The sequence below is a fragment of the Cyprinodon variegatus genome, unplaced genomic scaffold (assembly GCF_000732505.1).
Source record: "Cyprinodon variegatus isolate N-32 unplaced genomic scaffold, C_variegatus-1.0 Scaffold338, whole genome shotgun sequence".
NCBI classification, from domain to species: domain Eukaryota; kingdom Metazoa; phylum Chordata; class Actinopteri; order Cyprinodontiformes; family Cyprinodontidae; genus Cyprinodon; species Cyprinodon variegatus.
In genome coordinates this window covers 333,539-352,140 of record NW_015150791.1, presented here as the reverse complement: position 1 = coordinate 352,140, position 18,602 = coordinate 333,539, and the positions used below count along the sequence as shown (strand labels likewise).

Genomic DNA, 18,602 nt, shown 5'->3' with positions numbered 1-18,602 from the left:
TTTGGACAGCTGTCAGATTCCTCTGCAGCTTCCCTCTTAGCATGCAAAAAAATCCCCCCTCACAACACAACACCCTCCAGCTGCACCTAAATGCCTCTGGGACTCCTCCAAACCACAGAGGGTCAGCGCATGTTATCTGTCACTCACCTCCCTCCTATTAATCCAATTATTTGTCTTTTCTTTTAAGTTAGCCTGAGGCTATCTCTGCATTGGAATGGAGTGAGCTCCCCGAAGAGCAGCTGTCGACTTCTGCCGTGCCAAAGCCCCTTCCAGCTATCAGGAGTATTCACCCCGCAGGTATCTTAACATCCTAATCTTATAACAGTTCTCTAAAATATTCTAAACAGCCATGCATTTAATTTCTAATCACAGTTATAGAAAAGTTTATTTTTCTACACTAAAACAAGTGTCTAAAATGTATAGTTGTACACAGCATTTTTATGCAATATTTGCATCATAAAGGAGAATGGTGTGATCAAGAATGCCTTTTTCAAAATTTTTAAAAATATTCACTTACCCCTCCAAATTATTGAGTAATTACAGAGTTTTAACACATTTTAATACTCACAGGAGTATAAAACCAAACCCCGAGTTATACAGAATTATTCTGCAGACATTTTTGACTGAATGAGTTGTAATGGATTAATTCCAGCTTTTAAATGTTATCACGGCTAAACATTTTACAGTAAATTTTACAGCAAAGTTGATATGAAAGATGACAACTAAGCCATTAAATGTAAAATCACAGAGCCTGATCAGCTAAGGTGCACATAAAATAAGCACAGGTGGGGTTATGATGTTGAAATTTGGTTTAACCGCTTGGTTCTACTGAAAGGAATTGTAAATGCTTCTACATACCAAGATATTTTTGACAATTCCATGCACCGTTTTTTGGAAGAGTTCATAAATTATCCATATAAATGTTCCTGTTATCTCACATAGGTACCTAAAGCAAGCATGGGTAAGTTTTTTTGTAGACTTACCTGAACAGAGATATCTCTCTAAAAAGATATTTAGCTTTGCAGCTGATTTTTGCCTTAAATTGTCATCTAAATATTAGATTTATTTAAAAGGCGCCTTTTCTCATAAAGGGAAGAAAATAAGCTTATATGTTGAATTGCTGCAGGCAAACCTCCCCCAGCTTACAATAGATGGTTTAACCAGCATCCAATGGGGAAAATACCCAACACCCACCAGTTCAAACTGGACAAGTGGCTGAATTGCTCATAATCAAATTAAATCAACGTATAATTGACTTATAGCAGAAGAGTTGTCAATGCATGGCTAACTCGCAGTTGACATGTTCTTAACATGTTGTCAACTGGAAGTGACCAATTAAAAGGTGAAGACTACATGTTGACAATGAGCAAAAACCTCACAAAAACATGTTAGACGTGCTTTTCATCCACTTAGCTTTCCATAGCCTACTGGTCATTAAACATTTTAGATTAGGAACGTGTCACTCAGATGCTTTTGGATATATATTTTCTTTAAAAATACATCTCTATTTGAGTATTTAATCAGAACACATTTCCCTTATAAAAATGTAACAACTATTACTAATACATATTTATAAGTGAATAAAAAAATATAAGCTTCTTTATGAAGATGATTACTTTATTTTATCCGGGGACATTAGGCCTGAAAAACTGATATGAGTCTGAAGACAGTATGCAACAAAGATATTATGCAATACTTGCAGAGACTTTATGTGTGTTAGCAACACCTCAGCTTTTTTGGTTATTATTAATATCTATAATTGAAATTCCCTCCATCCATGGTTATGATAACTTAAAGTAAGAATAATAGGGGTATGGTCTTTAATTTTGAAATATTTTTCAGTCTGGATGTTTTTATGACATTTTCTTCTACCATGGGGGAAAGACAGTATCCACCTGGGTTAGAAGTATTGACATTCACTGCAGCATTTTGTAAGAAACAATAGACGTATTTTTTAAACAATAAATTTTAGTTTTGCACAAAAACCCACTGGAATCAATGCAGTTATTTTGAGAAGCTTTTTTTGCCTTAACAAACTAGATAATTTTTTTTATTTTATTTTTGGTATTTATTCAGTTTACCTTTATGTCATAATAAATATTCTTTGATTATCATAAGCAGTTAAGCTACAAGCTGTTACAGACTGGACCTGGCAACTCTTGATTAGAAACCGAAAGCAGAAGAAATCTCTTAGGGGTCAAATCATTTTTCATGTCACTATAAGATAATCAGCTGTAACACCTTTCTTGGAGTTCAATTATCTTGTTACCTTCCATTGCAAAACTTGTCATCCCAGCAAAGTGTTGCAGGCTTAAAGCAACCAGATGTTCACCTCTGCTAACAATGGTTGCTTTAAATGACACAGCACTTTCTGGCTTAATTAATAACTGGCAGTTAGGATCAAATATGTGGAGATAGTCTGACATTTAGAAGACTGCCCATGCACTTACTTTTATATGTTATTCTTGTGATGGTGTCTCTGTTCAGCATGCGATTCAGGAAAGAGTTTGATGTCTCTGCGATCTGGATTAGAGAGAAGGGGGAGAGGAGGGGAAGAACATAGAGAGAAAAGGGTAAGGTTAAAATGGTCAAATATTAAATTGAGTCCATTTGAAATTAAACTGAATCCACTCAGGATTTAATCTACCCATTATAGTGCACTTTTTTTTATTCTTATCTTTAACAATCATTTATTTTTTTTTTATCAGTCAGAGGACCTTACACCACTACCTTTTGGAGAGAAAAAAAACTTCCACTGGTTCTAAGAAACCATAATAAAATCTTAGACACATGCTGATTAGGACCTAAAACACCACCCATTTTTGTATAAAATAAGAAAATGCATTGTCCTTTTATCCTGAGATTATTCAAATATAGATCAAAGCCAGTTAATTTTATCAGAGATGAAAGTAAAGGAATTTTTCAGTGTTCCAGATTTAGCCTCTCCATTAAACAACAAACAAGATACATCCTTTCTCTACCTAGAAAAGACACCAAATACATTTTCCTACTCTACTGGAGTTCAACAGGATCAGCTAAGGAACATATTTAGTTTTTATATTAAAACAGCTGCCATCAAACTGCACACATAATTCAGTCTGGTCTGGTAATGTTTCAGTGAAATTCCTGTGCACTTGAAGGCACAGTGATATCTTTGTTTTTATCATCAAACAGGTTTGGATTATAGAGAAGGACAAGTTTCTGCTAGGTAATAGTCAGTCTATTTACACTGCCAGTAACCCCAACAGAAAAATAGCCTCTGTGTTGGAAATAAAACTTTCCTGAACAAGATGAAAGAAATGCTGCAGCCAGAAACTGGCTCAAAGGCATCAACATACGGCTGAAATCATTCAGAAAATACTGTTTATGTAACAGAAACATCTTAAGTATGCTTCAGTCAGTAAAATGAAGAAAATATGATAATGCTTTTACACTGATTAGCAGTAAAATAAGAACATTCTTATTTGTTCTAAAGCTTAAAAAAGTGAAAAATATAGAAATTTGATTTACTTTTAAGTAGTACAAACAGACATAGCAAGTCCCTGGGTAATTAGATTATACAACATTAATCCATTTGAGAAAAGAACATTTTGGTGCTCAAAGCTTTTTGAATTTGACAGAGCCATCATAAAACAGTGAAATCACATTGAAGTTGTACATGAATGCAACATGAAGAGCTGTTTGAATAATCCTCTGACATGGATTTAATACAATGTTCAGAGCTGGGCAAATTGGATGCTACAGGTAACCAACATTAGACATTCGTTGAGCAAGGTATGAACCTTATTTCCGTTTGTGCATAAATGTTAAAGCAAACTTGTCAAATGCCTGAAATAAAAGATCATATATTTTTAAATTTTGTGCTAGGTCACCCAGTAATCCAATACGTTCCTGGGCAACTGCCCATGGAAGCCTCTTAAAAATGATAAAAACACAGTTTTTGACTTCTTGTCCCATATATCCAACATTAACATTCCTAAATCATATCTGTACATCCTAAACCAAGTATAACACATTTAAAATACTAACTTCTTAGTAAAGGAAATCTGTCATAAACTGGTGAAAATAACCAAGCTCATGCTACAGGGCAGATATGATTCAGTTCTATGTGCTGAATATACTGGTATGACCCTTATTTATTTGAAGGCAGATACATTACATTATTATGGGATTATCCACCTTGTGCTTCATGTCCACCCCCAGGTTCTTTACATCCGTCTTCCCTTCTGTGTCACCACTCCTTGAGCTACACTATATGGACTTCACGGTTCTAACTGCCAAGGTGTCTTTTGGCAAACTGATTAAAAAGAGACTTGCCTGTCATCCACCTCCTTTCCTTGCATGAAAATGACTAAGTCGCTGCCCTTTCCCATCTTCAGGCAGACATTATGGCTTAACAGCCACTCGTGCTTCTCTGTGGATTTTCTCCCTCTCCGTCTCCCTTCTTTTTTATCATTTTTCCTAAAGGTACCTGAGGGAATCCTTTTATTCCACATAAGAAATGTCTTCACCATAGGTCTGAGATTAAGGCAGACTGTATAACATACAGTCAAATGTCAGCCGGCTAAAAAGGATGTGTGATACATTAGAATGCTTGCCTGGTTTATTCTATAAACAGGAACACATGGACATACCAATCATGCCCCTATACCCCCTAGACTTTTTCTGGTTTTATTAAACGCATATAACATAATGTATTTTAGTGGGACTTTGAAAGGAGAGCATATAATTGGTCATTTATTTGCTTTTAATAAATGTAAGCTTTCTGCTTGTTTATCGTCCTTGTTATTCAGTATTTTGTGGCTGTTCTAACTACAGCTGAAAGTCTTACGGACTTTTGTATATCTGGAGACAACATGTTTGCCAGTTTCTTTTTGTCAAATGACCAGAGCTCAGGAAAAAATGGATGCTCAGCATCTATCAATTTTAACTTTTAAAATTTGTCACATCTTCTCAGTAATATCAGGGGCTGGTTTTTGACTTTTCCAAATATGCTTTAATCTAAAGCATTCCACTTACACTGAAAAATGCATTAAGCCGACTTTTTATCTAAAAGCTTGCAAACTCATTCCCTAAAAAAAAAGTATGTACCATTTGTACCCATTAAGTTTGCGCAAAAACTTAAAGATTTCTGTAGATTTTACGCTGTTGCGATAATAAGCTATTTTTGTGGAACAAGTCTTATGCTACATTCAGACTGCAGGCAATGGAAGCATTAAAAAAACCCGTGCTGGTTCATTTTTTATGATTGTACACATTAAGGTTCAATGCGCCTCAAGAGCATCTTTGACGCTCCTGACGTGCATCCAGTAAAGTGTGTTCAGACGTGTCCAATGCTTATGCTGCTCCTGTGTTCAATGGCAGAGAGCCGTTTCCTATATTGCCCTGAACATACCGGCTTGTTACGATTTTTTAATCTGCGATCTAATTTTTTCCATGTCACACGGACTGCATATAAAGGCTCCAACTAGGCAGGGTGAGCAGATCTGTGCAGATTTTTTTTTTTCACTTTTGTCTCTGTGCTACACGAATCAAAATAATTTCCCATATTTGACTTGGACAGAATGAACAGTTATTAAAAAGCTATAAAATAAAGCCTCACTTAAAAAGTCTATGAGAATCTCAAACCAAAGCAGATAGAGAATGTTCATTTGCCTATATTAAAAAATATGCTGATCTCAGAGAGATCTGTGAAGTTTATCAAAGTTTACCCTTAACTGCACTGTCTGCCACTCAGTATTTTTTTCTTTTTCTGTTGCTCAAAGAGGATCACTATTTTACAATGTCTGTTTTCTGTCCTGAAGACTTTTTTTTTTCAGTTTTTGAGCAAAGTGATAAACTGCATTTTCTGCCCGTCATTGCCTTTGCGAGGCTCAAAGAGGATCAGTACTACACTATTCCTATCATGGGTTAAGTATTGTCAGACCCCTGAAATTACGGCTGAATTGCTGCTTAGTCCTACTAAAATAGACCTTGGGTCTATCTTTTGCGTAGAATTGTGTCGGGTGTGATCAACCCCATTGACTTGCAATGAGTGGTAAATGCCACGACCTCTTCCAACACGATTTCCTGTCAGATTAGATGCAAAATGGGATTCCATGTGTTTTGCCCTTAAATGAATAAAGAATGCACCTTTGGGGGCATTTATCTTTCCATCAGCTCTGACCAGCTGAAATAGTGCATTCCCATGACATGATGCCTTCCAATATGTTGTCATTGTGAAGGGCCTTTAGGGCCTTAAAATTCTGTATGGATCTCATCTGATCCTAGAAACTTCTCCTCCATTATAAAGAACAGATAGTTGGACTGCCACGTGGCTACTTTCTGATGGTCCAGCGAGTTTACTATGAGCTTCTGAGCTGCTTCTCTTTAGTTTATCTCACTTCTGGTGTCTTAGCAAGCTTGCAGCTGTGTCATACTGATTTTTTACTTTCAAACTTCTGAATATTGTATTACAGTGTTGACCAACTTCCCTTTATCCTACTCTACAAATGTATCCAAGCTCTGTTCAGCTGTTTTAATGATGTTGTTTGTTTATAAATGATCTCTACCAAATCCCCAAGGGGGTCGCACCAGAGCTGGATTTATAGTGTGATTAAATTAAATAAATGTTGTTTGTGATACTTAAGTGTGTAATACCCACAATGGATTGAACTAGAATATATTGCCTAAGTTTTAAATCAAATGAAAATAATGTTTATCTAAGGAAGGGGGACTGAATGGAAATCCACAACATAGATTGAAAACTAAATAAAAAAAAAAAAAGGAAAATAAATGAATAATTCTGCTTCTTAATTACACAGTACTCTCTGCTGGTCTGTCAATTACAATCCCAATAAGAATGATTGATCTTTTGGGATTAAAATGTGGCCCAGTATGAAGAACTTTCATTGTGAATACTTTTGCAAAGGACTCTTTTTGTGTTCTGTCGTGGCTCTGCTTCTGGTTTCTGCCTTATGTCGCCTCTTTTCATCTTGTGTGGTTCTCAAAGGTACCTTCAGACTCCATTAAAAGAATTGGTCTTCTCCATGGCGTGTCACAGCAAGAAAATCGAAAGAGTGAAAATGATGAAAAAAGGCATGAATCATTGAAAAAGTGAGAAAGATGAGCCTCTTTTCTAAGAGAGATTAGTCTAATTACCACTTAACTGCTGTGTGAAGGAAGGAACTGGGTGACACATGCTTTAAAACAGTGGGAGTGAAGAAGCATCTTGGAGGTGAAGAAAAAAAGGTTTTTAGTTGTGTCTTTTGAGGTGGCACATCAGGACATAACATTTGATTTTTGTGAGGAAAAATCTAGCATTTTATTAAACCCTGCTTTTTTCAAAAGAAACTAGAGGATTATTTTCCTGCTGTAGGAAAAGATTTGGTGACTGCATACAATGTATTAATAAACAACAAATTTAGCATTAATTATCTTTGATTTAATTTGATTTTGTCAATTGGATCTCAATATGAATATATTAATTTTGAGAGGCAATTAGTGCTGTTAGATAGAAGTATCCTGGAGGTAAGAATCTACTTAGCCGGTTTCCAAACAATGCTGTTTATTTTTACTAATTTGTTCGAGGAATTTTGATTTGAAACTAATCTTAAGGATAGAAGAATGTGTTCTGGGGTATTTTTTGGGTTATAACATCCGTCTTCTATACAAATTTAATTCTGTTTTTAGGTCACAAGGAGACTGGTGCCTGTCTCAGGTGATCAACAGCTAAGAGCTGGGGTCCATCCAGGTCAGGTCACCAGTGTATCACTGGACCAAAACTAAGAAACACAACCATTCATACAAACAGCAACGCCTAAGGGCACTTTAAAAATCCCAACGCAGAAAAAAAAACCTGAGTTCTCAGAGATGCCCCATGGATCCACAAGGAGAACATTTAAACTCAAAACGAAAAGGCCAAGAGCCTTTCTTTCCTCACATCTTTTTCCTGTATGACTAACATATAAAGTTTACCATCACCTTCTGTCTGTGGCAAAACTTTTTTACAATTATATTAGGACTGTGTATGTACAGTTGAATCGCAGGTGGACACCAATGGCTGATCAGGATTTTTTAATCCTAACGTTTTACTTAATGAGCATGAAAATCAGAATAAATCGGCTTATGAAAAATACAGATACGGGGCATGGTTTGGTGCTGCAGTGGTTAGCGCACATGACCATTGCATGGAGGCTTTAGTCCTCAATTCAGGTTCGAATCCGACCCGTGTTCCTTTCCCGCATGCCTCTCCCCTTCTTATACCCCCTTTCCCTTCAGCCTGCTGTCCTTTCATTGTATTTTATAAGGACACATTTTATACACCTCCTCTTAGCAGCAACTCAAACAATCAACATAAAATTAAATAAATAAATAATAAAAATAATTGAAAAGGAAGTTTTATAGTTCAGGGATTGGGAACTGAATAAAAAAGAAAAAAGTGCCATAAATATTTGCAAAAACGTTTTTACACTGTTTAGTCATGGCCAAAAGTTTTGAGAATGATTTAAATGTTAATATTTACAAAGTCTACTGCTTCAGTTTTTATACCGGCAATTTGCAAGAGTGATCAGCATAACATCAATTAATTGCAAAGTCAATATTTGCCTAGAAAATGAACTTTATCCCCAAAAACACATTTCAACGTCATTGCAGCCCTGCCTTAAAAGGACCAGCTAACATTGTTTCAGTGATTGCTCCATTAACACAGGTGTGGGTGGTGATGAGGACAGGGCTGGAGATCAATCTGTCATGATTAAGTAAGAATGACACCACTGGACACTTTAAAAAGAGGCTGGTTATTTGCATCATTGTTTCTCTTTTGTAAACTATGGTTATCTCTAAAGAAACATGTGCAGTCATCATTGCACTGCACAAAAATGGCCTAACAGGAAAGAATCGCAGCTAAAAAGATTGCACCTCAGTCTATCGCATCATCAAGAACTTCAAGGAGAGAGGTTAAATTGTTGCGAAAAAGGCTCCAGGGTGCCCAAGAAAGACCAGCAAGCGCCAGGACCGTCTCTTAAAAGGGTTTCAGCTGCAGGATCGGGCTACCAGCATTGCAGAGCTTGCTCAGGAATTGCAGCAGGCAGATGTGAGTGCATCTGCATTCACTGTGAGGCAGAGACTCTTGGACCAAGACCTGGTCTCAAGGAGGGCAGAGAGAAAGAAGCCACTTCTCTCCATGAAAAACATCAAGGACAGACTGATATTCTGCAAAAGGTTCAGGGAGTGGACTGCTGAGGACTGGGGTAAAGTCATTTGTAAAGATGAATCCCCTATTCAATTGTTTGGGACATCTGGAACACATTTTGTTCGGAGAAGACGAGGTGAGCGCTAACACCAGTCTTTACTGTACTCATGCCAACTGTAAAGCATCCTGAAACCATTCATGTGTGGGGTTGTTTCTCAGCCAAGGGAGTCGGCTCTCTCACAGTCTTACCTAAAAACACAGCCATGAATAAAGAAAGGTACCAGAATGTCCTCCGGTAGCAACTTCACCCAACCATCCAAGAGCAGTTTGGTGATGAACAATGCCTTTTCCAGTATGATGGAGGCCCTTGCCATAAAGCAAAGGTGATATCTAACTGGCTCAGGAAACAAAACATAGAGATTTTGGGTCCATGGCCTGGAAACTCCCCTGATCTTAATCCCATTGAAAACTTGTGGTCAATCATCAAGAGACTGGTGGACAAACGAAAACCTAGGAATTCTGACAAAATGCAAGCATTGATTGTGCAAGAATGGACTGTTATCAGTCAGGATTTGGTCCAGAAGTTGATTGAGAGTATGCCAGGGAGAATTGCAGAGGTCCTGAAGAAGAGGGGTCAACACTGCAAATATTGACTTGCTGCATTAATTCATTCTAACTGTCACTAAAAGCTTTTGTTACTCATAATATGATTGCAGTTGTATTTATGTATGTGATAACAACATCTGACATACACACATGAAAACCAGAGGCAGCAGATCGTGTGAAAATATGATATTTGTGTCATTCTCAATACTTTTGGCCATGAATGTATTGTGGTGGCTTTTGCGAAAAATTGTGTTAATATGCAAAACGAGAGATGGAAACGCTTTTTTCGAATATGCTCTGACATAGTGACCTTTTACCTCTCATGACTGATCAGCTGTTTTCGATGCGTCTTCCTGAATGTTCCTTTGATTTGCCTAAACATTGCTGGAAGCAATACCAACATTATTAACTAACTTTGTAAGAATGACTTGCCTGGTAGAAACACATTTATTAAAACTTTACCTCATTACTGATCTGTGGTCCGTGTTAGATTGTAGCCTCTTCTTCCTGCTTACTAGAGCCCTGTGTGACTAAGTACTGCATGGCGACATTGCTGTGCTGTGCTTGGTTATTTCAAATCAAAAGGAAACATCGCAAATACATACATTTTGTCATGATCTCAGTACTGATGTTGGTCTGATTCCTCACAAGACACACCTGCTCAGCTCCGCCCTATTCTCATATTGCTCATCTGATCCACCTGCACTTATCAGTATATAATCAGCCTTCAGATCAAACATCGGTGCCAGATTATTTTGAGCCATTGGTGAGATCTATTTCAGCATTGTGATTCCTGACTTCCTGGCTGTTTGCCTGACCTAATCTGTTCCTTTTTCTGAGCCTGCCTGATCCCTGTCTGACCTGACTGCCTGCCTGTTCTGCCTGACACTGATCTGTTTTTTTTGCCTGCACTGTTTCCTAACCTGGAACTGTTTCTCAACCTCATCATGGATTTCTCTCTGGTGCTTCATTGGACTTTTGATCACCTGCCTCTGACCCTGGATTTTGCCCTCGACTATGGATTATTATTTTTCCCTCCTGTTCCTCCTGCTTACTATTGTCCCATGGTTCTAAACCTCTGCCTGACCACGGATCATCGTAACTTAGCTGGAGTTGTATCTGGGACTTTCTGACCAATGACGGAAGTCCCAGGATCCAACAGGTAAAAAAAGCGGGATAGCTGATGAGAACAGAGGATTCAAAGAAGAATGGACTGAATCATTTCATTTTCATTATCAATGTCATTGCCTGCATGTTTGCTTTGTAATGAGAGGTTGCCAAGGAATAAAAAGAGTAATTTGGAAAGACATTTCCAGGGAAGGCAGGCTAAATATGCGGTCGACCACCAAGTTGGGAGTGAGAGAGAAAGTGTGATTGCAGAACTTCTGGATAATTTACAGGAGTGCAAAGATAGCTTTAAGAAGTGGATTGCATCTTCAAACTCCACTACTGCTGCTAGTTTTGTTGCAAGCATGGAAAACCGTCCACAGCTCAAACAGGTAGCGCTCTTATGCAGGTATGTGAATTTTCATCCATTTTTCCCCCTAATTCTCAAAATGAAAATAACACCAAGGAAGGCGGCTGGCGGAGGATGTAGGATTTCAGGGTTAGAGAGCATTGCTCCAATGGATGTCAGTTCCTGCTTGGTTCCACATGACTCAATCAACTCCCCCCAACAGAAACACTTCTGCCATAGAAAGCTTCCTTTATTGTGTTTCTATAATTTCATTAATGCAACAAAACCCAATACATACAAACTGCGCGGTGAAGCGACTCCCCACGGTGAGAGCGTTCACTGCTCCTCCCTAACCTAGTGCTAGTGTGAATGTGACATTTGCTCCAGGATAAACATTTAATTGTGAATGCTTATTATATTTTGAAGCTCACATAGTCATTTTTTATAGTGGGCTAATTTACCTAGAGCACATTTTGCCAGGCAAAGCTTATGTAAGACTTTTATATTTTTGCAGCTCCTGAAAGATTTGTTTTTTGTTTTTTTGGTCCAACATGGCTCTTTGAACAGTTAGGGTTACTGAACCCTGACATATGAAAACATTACCAAAACATTGCAGAAAAATCATCTGAAATATTTAAAAAGGTTGGTTGCATGTGTGGTTGCATTGCTCTGGTATTATAACTTTACTCCAATTTATATTACAGTTTTAACGACTATTTGCACTTTTATGATATGATGTGCCTTGTTAGGCTCTTAGGGGCTGGATGAGTAGGGACTGATTTGGCTTTCAGGCCTTGAGTTCCACACATGTGCCATAACGTAACTATCTGGATATTATTGCTCACAAAATGTTTTGGAAAAGAACGCCTGAGCAGTTAGGCCAGAGGTGGGAAAATCATTGCATGGGGTTGTCTTTCAGCATATGGCACAGAAAGACTTACAGCTAAATTCTTCATACAATCTATTTAACGTGTTCACATGGTTGGGGCTTTTCATCATCAAAGCAGATTTTTCTTACAAAGCTTTCAAAAAAACATCCTAAAGCATGTTAAATAAAAGAAAAATCTTTTCCATTCTGATATATACAACCAGCTGCTTCTTTGAAAGATTATTTTTTTAAGATTTCACTCGGTGTATTTATAAATATGTACAGATAAACGACAGACAGACAAACAGGTACAGTAGCTGAAGTAGGATTTTCTTCTTCTGCTTTTACTTTATATGTATTTTTCTGTACAGATTTTATTTCAAATGAAACAATTATCATCCTGATATTGCATTTGCAAAAAATTTGCATTATCAATCAATTTCAATGATGCTTTCAGGATATATTCCTACTTGCAGTGCCTCTTTCAGTCTAATTTCCTGAAACCATCACACCTGTAGCAACCCCAAACTCATGTGTTGGAGGAGCTAAGCCAAAGTGGACTGACCCAGGTCACTATTTCCTCCATCCTTTCAGGACCAAGTAAGTGACCCATTGACATTGGGGAGCTCATTAGTTTTTGGGACCTTGACTTTCAGCTTTAGTGTGCGGAGTGGCAAAGGACAATGGCTGCCTCTTTGATCTCCTAGCCTCTCATTCGAAATGGAGCCTTCTCAAAAACAACAAAGGAAAAGCAGAATGCTGCGATCCACCTAGCAGCAGTGCTCAGCACTGACACAATTTCAGAGAGCATGGCATTTTGCTCAGCAGGATGATTAGATTGCTAATTGTTGGTGAATCATGTTATCTTGATTTGGATGAGTTCAGACACTCTAGGATTAGAAGGGATGGAGGAGTAAGGCAGCAGCAAATGACTCAACCTATAAACTGACTTTATGCAAACACTGACTACTGTAGGATTTGTCTAAAATATGCATTAAAGCAACAAAAGCCATGTAAAACACTCACATTAATATTGTATTTAATTCATCTTCACCCAGTGCCAAAGCATTTTATCACTTTATTTGTTTTACCTTTCACATAATTACAAGACGTAGCAATGCTTTAGCTTGTTTCATTCTTATTAGGAGTGCAGCTATCGAGTGCAGCTAACGAGTAAGAATTATTATTTATTTAAGCACTGCTTCTAGTGCAAAAAACATAACTTTTCTTCTTTTAACATGTTGGTTGTACATGCTTGACCTTTGACATCGACCAAAATACCTTTAAGGTATCATTGAAACATTGCTTTAATTTGGTTAAAGACACCTATTTAAAGAGTGGGACAGATGTAAGTATGTCCCACTTTTACAGTGCATGTTTCATATTGCAATTACAGTGCATGTTTCATATTGCATCTATTTCTGCTTAAATAGAGGCTGGTTAAAATATTGGAAATTTCCTTAATCCATTGCAATTTACTTATGTCCATGCTTGCAGTCAATTTTAAATGCACATTTTTCTGTTTCCAAATTCCAAAGCAGACCAATTTCAAAATATGTTTCTAGCTCACCAACCCACAGAGAACAAGCAGTCTTTTTGATATTATTATTTTTAATCTTCAACACTAAGTAATAAAAAGAATCCTCAGCTTTTAATTCTCTATTATGTATTATTCTCTATTTGTATTACATTATTTTCATATATCACTTGGATTTCTGCAGCTGTGGTTATTCTTTACTCATTTTTCTCTGTGCTCTTAGTTTTTGGAAACCATAATTTCCAAAGAAAATGTCACAATAATCCAACATGCTTACATCCTTGTGAACTGGGAGGCTCCAATGGAATCTGAGATGCTTTTAGAGTCATGGCTTTGTGACCATTGGAATGGATGGGAATAGTTTAGTGAGGTGATACAGCCCTTCTCCAACAAGGGTTGCTTCAATATCAGGCTATCTAGTTATTTTCAAGTTAATTTTTTTCTGTTCTTGGTGTTGTTATTTTTATAACAAAAGATCTAACTGTTTTTTTAATCATTATTCATATGTGTATTTCTATTGCCTTTAAATTCATAAGATTGAAGTCGAACTGCAATTTTAACAAAATGCAATAAAATGTGGATTTTTTTATGCTTCAGACAATATATATTGAGATCATTAGTTTTTCCCATTACTTTCCTTTTTGTGTCCAGTAAGTTTTATAACATGCTTCTGACTAGGAGAACTAAGGGCATTGCAGCAGGTGTTTACTTCTGCATCAAAGCAGTTGGTGGTCAAAGTTGCATGGAAAGCTGCTGGCCACTGGCTAAAAGGCTAAGACTGCTGCATAGCAGCTGCTTTGCCTGCAAAACTAATCGATTGTTGATCTTCTTTATTATTCGACTAGAGAAACGTTATTATTGACAGTGGGAAAACCCTGAAAATGTGCATCTTCACAACCGGTGTCAGGAAGTCATACAAAAATCAGAAAGGATCTAACCAACATGGTTAAACAATATTCTAGCTATAACTATTATTTAGATCAGGGGTGCTACCATGTCGCTTCTAAGTAACATATTGCTATGATTAAAAGTTGTTTTTTTGAATGATGTATTTTCTAAAATTATTCCTTCTATCAATTTAATTCCAATTAATTGACCTAATTTTAATTTTATATTTAGCCAAATTACTCACAGAAGTAATATTGAGACACACCTAAAAGAAAAATAGGCAACCCTCGTTTTTACTACCTAACAATAGAAGAAACTAAATTTTTACCAATACGTTTCAATATAGACAGGTTAGATTTACTCACACAATATAATCTTATGCTTAATGTGATACAGTACTATCTAATACATAATATCAATAGTTGAAAGACTGCCCAGGCACTTGCATAGTCATTAACTGCAAAGACGTTAAGGCTTTTCAGTTGTTCCTTCTATTAGACTTTGTTGTTTTAAATATAATTTAGTCAGTTTTATGTTTTTACTGTAAACAATATGCTGTTTTTGTACCTAGTTTTTTTCACTAAAAAGCAATGTGTGCAGCCATTGTGTTAATATAGCATCATTTTACCATTTTTTACTGCCTAAAATGAAATTACAAGGGAAAACATTCTTAGCGTAAGACTGTTCATCTATGAGAAAAATCTTTATTTGTTTTTATTGAACCACCAGTTTATTATTTTTTTTTTTCTTTGGACTGCATGCTCCACTCTTGTATTCGAAGCTGTAGCTGTCTTGGAAAGATTAAGCAGTAGGTAAAACCAGGTCAGGTTTTTTTTGTGCAGCCTACTGCTTACTCCAAATCCCTTGAATGTAGAAAACTATGTCCAAATCAATTCCGCTAGATTCCTAAACAGTAAGTCAGTGCAAAATGTCTTGGGAGCATCTTTAAGGTTAGCTGAGTCCAGACAAAGTTAATTTCCTTTTCAATGAATAAATCCATGGTAGGTGGACAGATTCAAAGGCTTATCTTTACCTTATCTGACTTACCTTCATAAATATGGACACTATAACCAGTCCGTTGGGGCTTTTAGCTGCTTCTGTGTAATTTGTATACAGCTCATGATTGTAGTGAATCAGTTGAACCTGAAAAATACAGAGGACATAGACAGGGTTACTGAAGGAAAAGTCACAGGTCTTAACGTTTTAGGGAGCTGTTCACAGAAAATCTTACTCTTGGAACCTTACATCTGACAATCACCTCATATCAAAATTCCCCTGCACACATCTTAAGATGATAATCAAAGAAAAAATCAGCTTGGAATCAAATCCTCCTGGGATTTCTCTGATTGTAAACGGAAGAAGCTGATGTTCAGAACATTGTGATCCTAATTTCGAACATGAACAGCAGAAATAAGAGGGACACAAATAGCTGCTAACACCTGATCCAGGGCCAGCCCACTAATCAGTGTTGAGAGTGGCTGAATGATCTTCTAGGACGCTGTTAATGTAACAGATGCTCCATCGTTTCCAGCTGTTCAATATTCCAGTTTTTTAACGATGTGGATGTGGTAGGCACGGCTTTTCAATTGCACCTCGTAAAAGTGTAAAGCTCTAAGAAAGAAATATGTGTGTTAAAAGTCTGTCCTAACAAAGAAGGTATTAATGAGCAGCTCTGAGCCAGTAAAAATGAATCAATCTGGAATATGCACGAATGATCATTAATGCGTGTTTCAAACAGGACCTTAATGTGCCTATCAAACTTTTATTTGTAAAATGAGATTACAGTGATATAAATGTTATAAATATCTCTCCTTTTATCGAACAGAATCTTGCAGCTACTTAATGGATCTGAGTTAGTTCTGGTTTTGATTTGTTTGCATTTTGGGGATTTAAAGTCAAAGGAATCTAACTATCACCAGATAACATCTGATGGCAAATGTAGTTAAATCCAAATTCCAAATCCATTGATGATATGATAACCATGTAGCCTACTAACTCAACAAGAAAGACACTGTCTTTGTCTAAGAAAAAAGCGTATTAACTTATTACTATCTGTACTCTTGCACTTACACCGACACTGCCCCTACCTGTTAACATTAAGTATAAGTATCTTAGAGTGAACAAATCATAAACTTGATTTGTGTAACATCAATATGCCAATCTTTGACATCTAAACAGCAGCAAACAATGCTGGAACAATTAAATTTTATATTCGGCTTCTCAACGAAGAGAATGGTAATAAAATACTGTAAAAGGACAAAACAGAAAACCTCTAAGTAGGGATGTATAAATATGAAAATCTGGGCTTATATCGATATAAATTTTGTCATTATGGCTAAACAATATTTATTGATATACATTTACCTACCTTTTGGAGACCATTTAAAAACAACCATTTGTTTTGATAGTGCTTCTTTGCTTTGGTTAAACATCCACAGTCCTGAGCTAAATCACAATCACTGTCACATGACCAAATAAGTACAACATAACTGGTCCCTCCCTCCCTCTTCTGAAACAACTGCATGGAAATAAACAACAATGGGCCAATACCAAAATGCTTAAAATGACCACTATAAGCAACATATTAATGTCAATCTCATGCATCCCTATCTCTAAGTTATATTATGTATTTTATGTGTTTATTTTCTGTGATCTCCATAACTTACAATTACCCCAGAAATGCAATTATTGGTAAAAAGTTAGATGAAATAACTATTAAACAGATGAAGAAATGGGAATGTTTTGAAAAAGCATAAAGAGCCACAACAGATTAATGCCTTTTGCAAACATTCCTGTTACTACATCAAAAGCAATACCAACAGTTTTTTTATTAAACAGATGCCAATAATAATATAAAAAAAAAAATTCCATGACCAATTTTATAATTTTTACTGTGCACCAATAGCATAGAGTGGTACAAGTAGTGAATGCAAAAAAAAAAAAAAACCACACACAAAAAGTCCCCCTGTTTGCCAAGCATAGCAGGAATATCCGCAATTTTATTTCTAAACTTCTGAATGTTCTAGTGAGCATAAAAAAGAATTATAATTCAGGAGGTAAAATCATGTAATAGATCCACAAACCAGTGACATTTTTGGCAGATGGGTCAAAAGAATAATCAGGATTTGTGCAGGAGTTAAGGGACACTTACTTAGAGGTTCAGAATGGTATGGAATTAGCAAACGCAATGTTTTCTTATGAAATTAACTGCTAAGGCTGTCATGATTTTTCTCTGTTTTCTCTGCAACACCCCGTTTGTTCCTGCACCTCTCTGTACAACTCTCAGCTGGAATATTCTTACCACCTGCATGTCCCTTGTCTGCATCCTAATCACAACTGCTTCACATAGTCTCTAGGGTTGCCAGATTATCGAAAGTCATGTTTAAGTAAATGTCCAGCCATGTTTTCTTGCCTGCCTGCTTGATTGCGATCATATTTCCTCCTCCCTTTTTTCCCTGGTCTGGCTTGCACCTGTCAGATATTCTCCTTGTTCTGATCTCTAGATATTGACAATGCTTCTGCCTTCTGCTTGCTATCTTCTGCCTTACCCTGGTATTTTTCAGCCTGTATCTGTCATGATCTGCTCTGATAGCTGGCCTTAATTGCTAATATCATTTGGCTGCCATCTAATTACTCCTCATCTCATCCACCCGCGGTCGGTCCAGCCCAGCTATCGAGTTCATATAATTATTTGCTTTCTGTTTGTTTTCTGTTTCGTCTGTTAGTTAGTTCCTGCCAGCCAGTGGAAAGAGAAGCTTTTGTCTCTGTCTCGTCTCCTGATCGTGTCCTGTTCCTTCCCTGCAGAGTCTTCAGGGTTTTGGCTTGGAACTCGGGGAGGATCAGTTTTCCCTGTACGCCCTGGCTCCAAAGAGGAGACCAGTTTAAAGTCCTGTTCATTCTGGTTCAACGTCTTGTCTCTGTTTTCCTCTCAACCACCGAGTCTGCCCGTCTGCATCTGAGGCTGCCTGTTTGCACCTGTGCGTGTCTCTGTTGGACTCTGAACCTGCCTGAGCGTTCTGAAGATTCCTGGAATACTGGATCCTACTACTCCTACCTGATCTGTCTTCCCCGGACT

General features: G+C 37.1%; 1 protein-coding gene across 2 annotated transcripts in view; it reads right to left on the bottom strand.

Moving 5' to 3' along the window:
* ca10 (carbonic anhydrase X) overlaps positions 1-18,602 on the bottom strand; it is a 348,187-nt gene that overhangs the window by 17,001 nt on the left and 312,584 nt on the right. For both annotated transcript variants that reach the window (XM_015385412.1, XM_015385413.1), the window contains exons 5-6: positions 15,575-15,670; positions 2,451-2,523 (exon numbers count right to left, since the gene is read on the bottom strand). In XM_015385412.1, the coding sequence (XP_015240898.1) occupies positions 2,451-2,523; positions 15,575-15,670 (169 nt within the window). The remainder of the gene's footprint in view (positions 1-2,450; positions 2,524-15,574; positions 15,671-18,602) is intronic.